Source organism: Melanostigma gelatinosum (genome assembly GCF_949748355.1).
Source record: "Melanostigma gelatinosum genome assembly, chromosome: 18".
In the NCBI taxonomy this organism is placed as follows: domain Eukaryota; kingdom Metazoa; phylum Chordata; class Actinopteri; order Perciformes; family Zoarcidae; genus Melanostigma; species Melanostigma gelatinosum.
Genome location: NC_136651.1, coordinates 20,450,711 through 20,460,600, shown reverse-complemented (window position 1 = coordinate 20,460,600; position 9,890 = coordinate 20,450,711). Strand labels below are relative to the sequence as shown.

Here is a 9,890-nt window from a genome sequence, read left to right as displayed (position 1 = left end):
TCAGCTCATCAAACAGCTATGCATGTTACAATCTTCTGCCATGCACACAGCAGTTGAATGAATCGGATTGACTCTGGTCCCGTTTGTCCTTCTCTTTGTTTTGTTCGTCTATAGAGCCATTTAGGCAATGTTCTCGTGGACATGAAGCTGATCGATATCAAGGACACTCTGCCTGTGGGCTTCATCCCGATCCAGGAGACTGTTGACACTCGTAAGTTATCAAGTCAAGTAGAAAAGGCACTGAAAGCATTTGTCTAAAAAGGATTCAAATCAAATCTTTAAATCCAAGCATAGATGCTACCACGCAAAGCAGGAAACAACTGTAACAATCTCGATTTGAACAAGAAACTCAGATCTCAATGTGCAATGATTATGTCAGAGTAAAACATGGAGCCTTCATCTTCCTGGGAGATCGTACCAGGTGGCAGACAGAATTGCATAGTTAGTAAAAACAAGGCTCATAGGGATCCAATGAAAACATCAGTGGTGTCATTATTCTATATTCATTGTGCGATCAATGTTTACTTCATAATGATAATCAAAACAATTGTCGATGACCACTTTAATGAGCAGACTGTTTACAGTGGAGTTACTCTCTGTCCGTCTCTTGTGTCCCCCAGAGGAGCATGCCTTCAGGAAGAGGCGACTCTGCATCAAGTTTATTCCACGGGACTCCACAGAGGCAGCAATCTGTGACATCCGCATCCTGGGACGCTCTAAGCAGGCCCCGCCGCAGTACACCTTCATAGGGTGAGCAGCCTGACCTCACACGATGGGACGGTAGCTTTTCTTGTAGACTTGACAAATAGTTATCATTCGAAGAGAATTGTAGTTGAAACCAAATAAGTGTTTGCAACTGCATGATTAAGATGAACCTCCATACCTTTTCGGGCTTTAGTGAATGCACAGGGAGTTTCTGCTGAGAGGCATGTTTTAGGTGGGCCATGGAGAAGGGATGTTACGAGAACAGATACTGAGTCAATGGCAAAATTCTGAAAACGTGACGGTACTCGCTTTTCTACAGTACCGCTAGTAGCATAGGTACCGGGGGGCTTTAGACTAACACGCAGTAAACTCACTATCGACGCGTCCACGGGACACACCCTATTATTTCCCTGATATTGCTACATTGTGAACTAAAAATCCCAGCTGACATCGGCAAGAGGAGAGCTAGTTAAAAGTGTTAAATTTCATATTCAGGCATTAATATAGCATTGTACAACCGTACATTATATAGCGGCGTAAGTCATAAGTCGTTGCAGCGAATGAAGTCTCTCTCCCTCTGTGTGTGTTGTAATCCAATCCTCTCTGTGCTTTTTCTGCATCGCCAGGCCGGCCACGCCTGCCGTTTAGTGCATGTGAGCGCGCCCCACCGTCGAGCTCAAAGTTGATAACGGCGCCCCGTCGTAGCACCAATTCCCGTATTTAGCACTTTAAAGCTAGCTGTTCTCTGTTAGCAGTCCTGCCTGGCTAAATAACAGCGCTAACAGCTTATGTTAGCAGAGGTTGCATTGAGTGTCACTGTGATACGTTCAGGCTTGTTTCAGTCAATATGAGTATTGGGCGAAGGTAAATTGTAACGTTATCATGGATCATCAAAACAACCCCTGCACATGTTCATCCACTGCATCCCGAAGAAACACTTCCAGCCTCAATTCCTCAGAGAAAGTATTAATAAGAATGAAAAATGTGTACAAACATGTACACATTCACACTTTTCAGGGCTGGAGCAAAAGACAAAGTGCTTTATGTTAAGCCTGTAACTTTTCTACGCCGTCTGAGATTTCCTTTCACTCCCTTGTTTCACAGAGAGCTCAACAACATGGGAATCTGGTATCGCATGGGGAACGTACCTCGGGCCCAGGACTCCACATACACACCGACCACCAACAACATCCAGAATGTGAACTCCAGCACAGCCCCAGTCCCAGCTGCTCCGATGCCCAAGTATGTCCACTCTATTGATGTGTTTTACATGTGTCTGATGTGTGCTAACTGGCATGTTGCTGAGACACTCTGCTCAGTCCTTACACGAGGAACGAGGATGTTCACTGTCCTTGCACAGATCTATCTTTAGACCACAGTAAAGCAGGAAAACGTGATGCATTCAGCTGGAAAACAAAGAAAAGTTTGATTAATGCCATGTTGACAAAGAGGAAAGCTGTGAAGTAGAATTTCTAATGTGCATTGTGTTCTTGGAACTGTCAAATGACTTTGAATACAGGTTTTGACTGGTCCTAATATCCGCTTACATTTGATCAGGACAATAGGTTGAAGGTTGGATCTCCACTGTGTCCTGAACAAAAGTGAGACAGTGATACTGCCCGCTCTTTGTCACTCCCTTGGATGATATCAAATTTCATATTCAAATTAGCAGTTAGTATTTTTCAGAAGGTAGTTTCAGGGTGAGCAGTGTCAAAATGAAAATCATCCAGACAAGGTTGAAACCAAGTACATTGCGGATTGAGCTTTTCAATTTGATTGCATGCGTCCGATGGAAAAAATAACAGCAGCAACACTTTACAGACCACCGGTGTATGTTACCGGTAGCCTGCAGCTGCACCTCCTCCGTCAAGCCACCTGTGTGGCAACATGTGACCTGCCTCGTGAACTCTGTAAACTACAAACACAACTACAGATTGCAATGGAGCCCCACTCCCAGCAATGACAACAGCTTTCAACACACTGTTTGGCGATTTTGTTTGGTTTATCTGCATCTCTTTGTGCGATAAACATGTTGGCTTCATGGTGCATTCAAGCTGTTGTTGGATAGTAGCCTCCTGCCATCTTGTGGATCTTCTTTTTGTTGTTTAACAGTTTCTTCCCAATTGACTGGTGAAAAAAGCTATTGTTATCTCAACAACTATATGATTTAAGTTTGACCACATGTCCCTCTAGGGGGGTCCAGGGGCCTTCTAGTCCACTACATGTCAGAGAGAAATATTGTACTTCTAACTGCATTTATTTGACAGTATTAGTTACTATTTAGGTATTATTAAGTAGTGTACAACCTAATGAAAGTAGTTCAAATGAGCTCAGCCTATACGAGCTGCAACAGTGATGAACACTTTAATGCATCATAAATTATAAATCTGAAAACCTGCTCAGGGAACCAGAACTGCGAGTCACTTCACTGTCAGCTAAAATATTTTTGGTGTTTTGAAACTTTGGTGGAACAAAATGGACTTTTGCGGGCTGCCAGAGTCTCGGTCAACAATGGGAAACACCGACCCATTCACATGAGAGGTCTGTCACCTCGCTTATCTACACAACGGAGACTCCAGTCTGTGGTGTAGATGCGATCAATCCCAAAACTACGTCCAATAAGCAGCAGCACTTCACCAAAGCCGCACAGCTTCTGACCCACGTGCTCAGGAGGAGTGGCTGGTTCGACTGTTCCCCTCCACAGACTGGCTGTGAGGGAATCCCTTCACAGCCAGTTCCAATAGAAGAAGAAAGTGAAGGCAGGAGGGAGATCCTAGAGACGAGAGGACCCATCTGTTGTCCGTCCTGCCGTCTGTAACTCTTTAACTCTTTGAACTAAGAAACATTCTTGATTGTTGGGGCGTCAGAAGACACATCCCATTATAATCTATGAACAGCAGCACAGTATGGACATGCAGCAAGGGACTGATGCATACATTCATCCTTTAGTCTCCATTGAACTAATGGAACAAACCTTTTTGTCCCAAGACATATTTCCATGACGCTCCCAGCCAGCTTCAGAGGGAAGAACACCACCAGACCAGACTATGAGCACCAGAACTCCAACCTGTATGCGATCTCAGGTCAGCAGTTTCCTCTCAACATCCTCTCCACCAAATCCCAAATGTCTTTTTGAAATGTGCCAATCAAAGCCATGCCACACATGGTGTTGTTGTTGTTTGTGTGTAGAAATGTGCTTTAAATGGAGCCATTTCCTTTCTTGGAGTCATTGTGATGGTTAAGGGGATCAATCTGGGAACAGCAAGACTGAGGTGATCAAGTATCAGAGAAGCAAATCCACTTACACGGTCATCTGATTTTAACGCATGACCCGTCCAGCCAATAAGGATGAGGTATTCTCTGCCCACGTCATGACAACCATTGACTCTGTGCACGAGGTAGTGCTACTCTTTAGTTTGAAGCTTTTGTCTTTTGTGTCTCAGAACACCAACCACGGTTAACATTGATGTGTTTTTAACAGGTGGGTCAGAACTCCACTTGTCAAAAGTACATTTTTACTTGCCCCAACAACAACAACAAAGACAAAGTCGTTTGTCATCATTTTTTATTGAAGTAAATGAATCAGAACAACGACACATTGTGTCAAAGACGCAAAAAACGCAAAAATAATTTTTTTAATTTTGATATTAAAGATCAGATAATATCAACGGAAACGTCAAGCACAGACGTTTAAAAGGGAGCCGTTGTTTGAATAGAGGAGACATTGCCAATACATATATTTTAAAGATGGTGGTCATAAAAATATTTAGCTTGAACTGTATTGCTGGCATAAAGCTTTATGTCTAATTCCCTCTGATTTATAGGTATATTTGTTCATATTTTAGAGTGAAACGTCCTTGATTTCTGATCTTCTCATGCTGTTAATACAAGCTCAGCACTTCCTGTATTAAGATCCCTGTAGAATGTCAGTGGACTGAATCCTTTCACTTCTTTATGAGACTTTTATTGTGAATCATTTGCAGGACTTCCTTGTGGAAAATTGCGTTCCTGGTGCACACGCTACTGTAAGTGTAGCCACTGACATCTTGTCGGTTACTACAAAACAGCGTTTGGCTAACACACACACACACACACACACACTGACTGAAATACGACAATAGCACTTTAGATGAGTAATCCAGATCAACAAACATGATTATATTGTTGAATTTATCAGATTAAAGCACAATGGAACTACTTATTCTGAGTTGGCATGCACACTATATGACGGGCACCTGGAGGCTTTTCACCCCGGCCTGTATTTGGGCCGGACATTATTTGAAAATATGGTATTAGGCTTATGAAATAATGAACATAAAAAGACTCGTATGAAGTGAATTGCATGTTAAACATTATTTGTGTGACACCTAATGATCAACTGGCCCTCGATGGTTGTGACGGCCCTACCGCTGACCTGTGAACCACTGCTGCCCTACATGAAGCCGCTCTGTGCCGTTAGAATAGCGCCCTCTGTGTTTCCTGACTTTGTGAGTTGATGCTGTCACTGTGCGGAGCATTTATTTGTGTTCCTCTTTCAGCAATGGACGGAGTGCCTTTCATGATCTCTGAGAAGTTCGCCTGTGCTTCATCCGATGTAAGTTGCCTGGGTTGAGTCTTTAGCCCTTTGGTGGCAGGTTGACCTGATGGGGGACAGAATGTATCCTGCTACCAGAGGTGTGCAGTCGTGTGCTTCAACACCTGCTCACGTTCTGCCCTACGTTTAATCGAACCAGTGTAAAGGAATGCTTAACCTCTGGTTTGACTGCTAGATGTTCTGGATATCTAAAGCAGTGATAGATTGAAAGATGGGAAACACTAGAGTGATTGGACAACAAACTAACTAACCGCCATTGCTCTCCATCTTCAGCTGCAGCAGGTGGATCTGATGGGCATTACAATCAAGTCATTGGCTGAGATTGAACAAGAGGTGAGTAGACAGCTGTGAGAGTCCTGCTATATCTATCATATCAGACGGAGATAGAAACACCACGATCAGACAGGTTGTTAACAAGCAACAGTTTATCACCTCATGTGGAGCTCAAACTGCAAACACCAGGAACACCAAACCGGAGTCATCCTCTAACTGTCCTGCTTTGATATGAACAATGGGCGGGCGGTAGTGCAGTGAAAGCTAAAAACCTTTCCAACAACAGATATGAGTTGTGGGCCCTGTTTCAGACAGCAGGTTTAGTTAGTGAGCCCTGAGATGAGGTAACCTAAACTCTGGGTCTGTTACCGTGGTAACTGACTCTGAGATCCAAACCTGCTCGCTCGTAGGTTTCTCTCTCCTCCCTCTTACATTTCCTCATCCATTCAGTCTGTATCACCACCTTCAATACGGAGGTTTACCGTCTCTTAGAATGTAAACCCTGGTCGGATATTCATTGGTTCCTCAGGAAAATCTGAAGTTTCTGCATCTTAGTGCCCTCAAATATTTCACAGAGACAAGTCAAAATACAACCTCGGCATGTCCTCCTTTTTCAAGTGGAAGTTGTTTCTTGGTACAGTATATAAATATCTAACACTGTGACTCTGTGCACATGTTGTCAGATGGTGGTGCAGCTGAAATAAATGATCGCTGGCTCACGTCTCCTTTGTCTGTTGATCTATACATTTGTTTAAAATGTTTAACAATATTTCCCATGTTGTGTTGGCCCGTGTTCTTTACCCGTCCGATTCAAGCTTCCATATGTATTTAAAATGTAGACTACAGCCAAACACACACTCAGATTCCACCACTTTATGTATATTATGAATGAATCGACAATACAGAATATAACCTTTGAATTGTGCTCCCTTACTCTCTGACGCAGGCTCTGCATATATATTTGACATGCATTCATATCTTCAGCTGGATTAAAATGGAGGCTGCCTGTTTACCTGTGAGCTCCATGATGATGGCTGTTTGCGTTCATTACCCAGGAGCTTAACTTAGGGGGAACAAACGCTGATCAGCTGTTCTAGAACCAAAGACCTGTCAGGGTTAGGTTCAGTTTGTTAAACCTGCTTTCTGAAACAGGAGCCTGGTGTTCTCATGAATCCACATTTTCCGTCGGTGGTCTGAACAGATAGAAACGTTCCTGTAATTACATGCTGTGTCCACCAGAGGCCACAGTGGTCCTTAGTTTGATCTACTGGACCCTTGTAAATCCCGGGCGTTTTGCTGATGATGTGATGAACTCATTGTAGACTTTGGTGATTTTTGCCAGCATACATAATACATAATACCAACGATTGACTCTCCCTCCCTCAGTATGATTACAGTTTCCGCACAGAGCACAGTGCAGCAGCTCGCCTCCCTCCCAGTCCCACACGGACCTCCCTGAGCTCTGAGGCCTGAGGATGCCCTCAGCAGCAGAGACCTGTACACAACTACTGAGCACCTGCCGACAACAACCAGTCCCTGAGAAGAAAACAAAACGACAAAAGTGATTTCTCCCAACCGTTGGAAGCTGTCATTGTCTCTAAGTGTTAGTTGTTCTGTTGAATTGTAAAGGAAAGTGAAAGAGACTCTCAACAACTGATGAGCTGGCTTTTAAGAGGAGATGGAAAAACTGACCTTTCTTGCTCAAGAGAAATGGAAGGAATCTCACTCGTATGATTTTAAAATACATTTTCTTTTCTTAAAGAAATGGTGGAGTGTTGTTGCCTGCAATACAAATAACCACGTCCGACCTGAAGGACTTGTTACAAACAAGAGGTCATCACGTCTGCATCATTGGCCCGAATCCCGGCACCATAAATCATCCCGTTCATGTGTTGCAAATACAAAAGGAAATGTCATGTTAGCAGGATTTATTTTTCATTTGTTTTCAAGCTTGTACTGCTTTTTTTTGAATGGGAATGATTCTCCTTGTTCTCTCAATGTTACTGTTAATATACTGGCGTGACTGTGAGTGCACTTTGTGTTTGGTACAAATACACAGGTATTCTGTTAAGCACTCCTCCACTGTCTACACGAGCCGAGCTCGGCTTCAATATAGAACCACTGTTACTGTTAATAGGTTACACTACCGGACCTCACGTACCGCTCTTCTTATGATCTGTTTTCAACCATTACTAATGGATCGTCTGCCTTTTTTTGTCTTTTTAAGGGCTGGGTATCATTTGAGTTTTGGTACCAATACCATACTTTAAAAAGATACTTTACTTTTAATTACTAACATATAAACATGGTTTATCTGAAACACTTCATGTTCAGTGTCTTTCCCTTCCGTCCAGCTCAATCTCTCTACAACTTACAATGTCCAATAAGAGTCACTTGTGTGAACAGGGTTCTATGAATTCTGTCTGCTGTTACACTAGCTTCTGCAACTATACAACTTACAGTTTACGGTCCATGTTGAGAATCGACTACATTTAAAACATTTGTTAGCATACAGAAAACTACAGCTCCCATGAAACCCTCCTGAGCTTTTGAAATTGTGAACTCGGCAACAAAAATGTTAAATGAACAATTTCAAATTTTTTATTTCTTTTATTATTGTCTTTGCCAACTGTTGACAGCTGTCATTACTCTGTGCCACTGCCACATTCCGGATGGTACCACAAAGAGGTATTGAGGTTTGAAACCCAGCCCGAGTTTCTTTACATCAACAGAACTATCTCCACTATCTTCAGTTTCTTTCTTTAGTACAATGCTAAAGGTGCTAAATGTGCTATTCAGAGCATTAATACAGCAGCAAACAACTATTTGCTTTGTAAACATTTAGAGGAGTAATGTCTACCTGAGGAGAGAATTTAGTCACTCCCGCTCTGTGTGTTGTAATCAGAGTTTCAGATAGCCGGCCTGCTGAGCGTGCCTATTGGTGCGTGTTGGTGTTTGTGAACGTGCCCCGCTGGCTACCTCATGACCGCCGCTCTGCATTGGCGGCTACAGCTGATAACTGCAACCCCCCCCCCCCCCCCCCCCCCCCCCAGGCAAACACTGTTAGCTCTGTCAGAACTGTTGCCGTTGTTGGCGCTGTTTGCACCGTCAGCTGCTAGCCGCCAGCTCAGCCTGCTGAGAGCTGTGCGGAGGCAATAGATGCTCTGGATATTGCATTGAGCACCTCTAACAAACAGATGTGTTACAAATTGTTCTTCACGCCTGAACAAAGGAAAAGTTGTCACGCAAAAGTGCTCTTTTTTTGAGTATGTTGGTTACACGTTAAAAGCTTTGTGCCTACACTGCATATTTTTCCTCTGTTACAAAGCTACGTCTTTAATTCCGTCTTTTCCCGCTAACCGTTTAAAGAAACTCGTCTTTTCTCTTGAATCTGTTTTAGAAGTTGGAGAACTTCAATTTGACATGTGAACTCAGAACCACTAGAGTACAGTTCTTTGTGACAAATGAAAAGGTCTTACCTTGGAGGGATTGTATCAGGAAGAGGCGTGTCCTACTCACCACTGCTGCTTTTCTTGTTTGCCGTTTTTCCAATTGCTGTTGAGCTACTGTCAGTGAAACTCAACACTTCCTGCAGATGTTTCAAATGAACAGACTACCAGTAGTGCAGAGGGCGTAATCCTCTTCATTCCCGGCAGGCTGTCATGCGAGAGACCTGATCTTACATTCATTGAGAGGTTACTCTTCAGTTCACTCCAAATAGATGTCTCTGTGTATGTCAGTACCTCTTTTCCTTCATGTACATGCAGTATTGTGTTCAGAAGCGCCAGGTGACCCTGTTTTATTTTGCTTTTTTCCTTTCATTTGTTTGAAGTGTCTCTGCAGTATTACATAAATGCATGGACGAACCCCTTTTTTATTTTATATTCCTGTGCATCTAATTTATTTGTCATCTCAGTATTGTGACCATGTTCTCCTAAAGGCTCTGTTTTCAGAAATGTAACGTATAATGTTGTCTATTGCACTGGCAGCATGTTTGATGGGCTCATGTCCATGTGAAGCTCCGTGTATTTCAGCCCAGTGTATCCGCCTGCTACACGTATCATTTCTCAGCTGTGGTGTTAACTGAAGCATTTAATAGCTAACCAATATTGTGTCTGCATTAACAAGTAACAACACTGCTTTGATATGTCTGAGTTTGCATGTACAGTGACATGAGGTGTCAGGTTTCAATAGGACAGTTATTTTTGTAGCTTCATGATCAAAGGTCACAGATTTTGGCTCATGAATAGATTTTAGTCACTAAAGAATGAACAAACTGGCATCAGTTGAATTTGTATTATAATGAAGTTTTATTAAA

The 9,890-nt window shown here is 42.8% G+C and overlaps 1 protein-coding gene across 1 annotated transcript in view; it reads left to right on the top strand.

The window, feature by feature from the left end:
• Positions 1–9,890, top strand: part of mvb12ba (multivesicular body subunit 12Ba) — a 14,730-nt gene extending 4,840 nt beyond the window's left edge. The window contains exons 4-10 of the mRNA XM_079289199.1: positions 115–211; positions 621–750; positions 1,810–1,947; positions 3,694–3,788; positions 5,244–5,299; positions 5,573–5,632; positions 6,959–9,890. Of these exons, the coding sequence (XP_079145325.1) occupies positions 115–211; positions 621–750; positions 1,810–1,947; positions 3,694–3,788; positions 5,244–5,299; positions 5,573–5,632; positions 6,959–7,045 (663 nt within the window). The 3' untranslated portion in view covers positions 7,046–9,890. The remainder of the gene's footprint in view (positions 1–114; positions 212–620; positions 751–1,809; positions 1,948–3,693; positions 3,789–5,243; positions 5,300–5,572; positions 5,633–6,958) is intronic.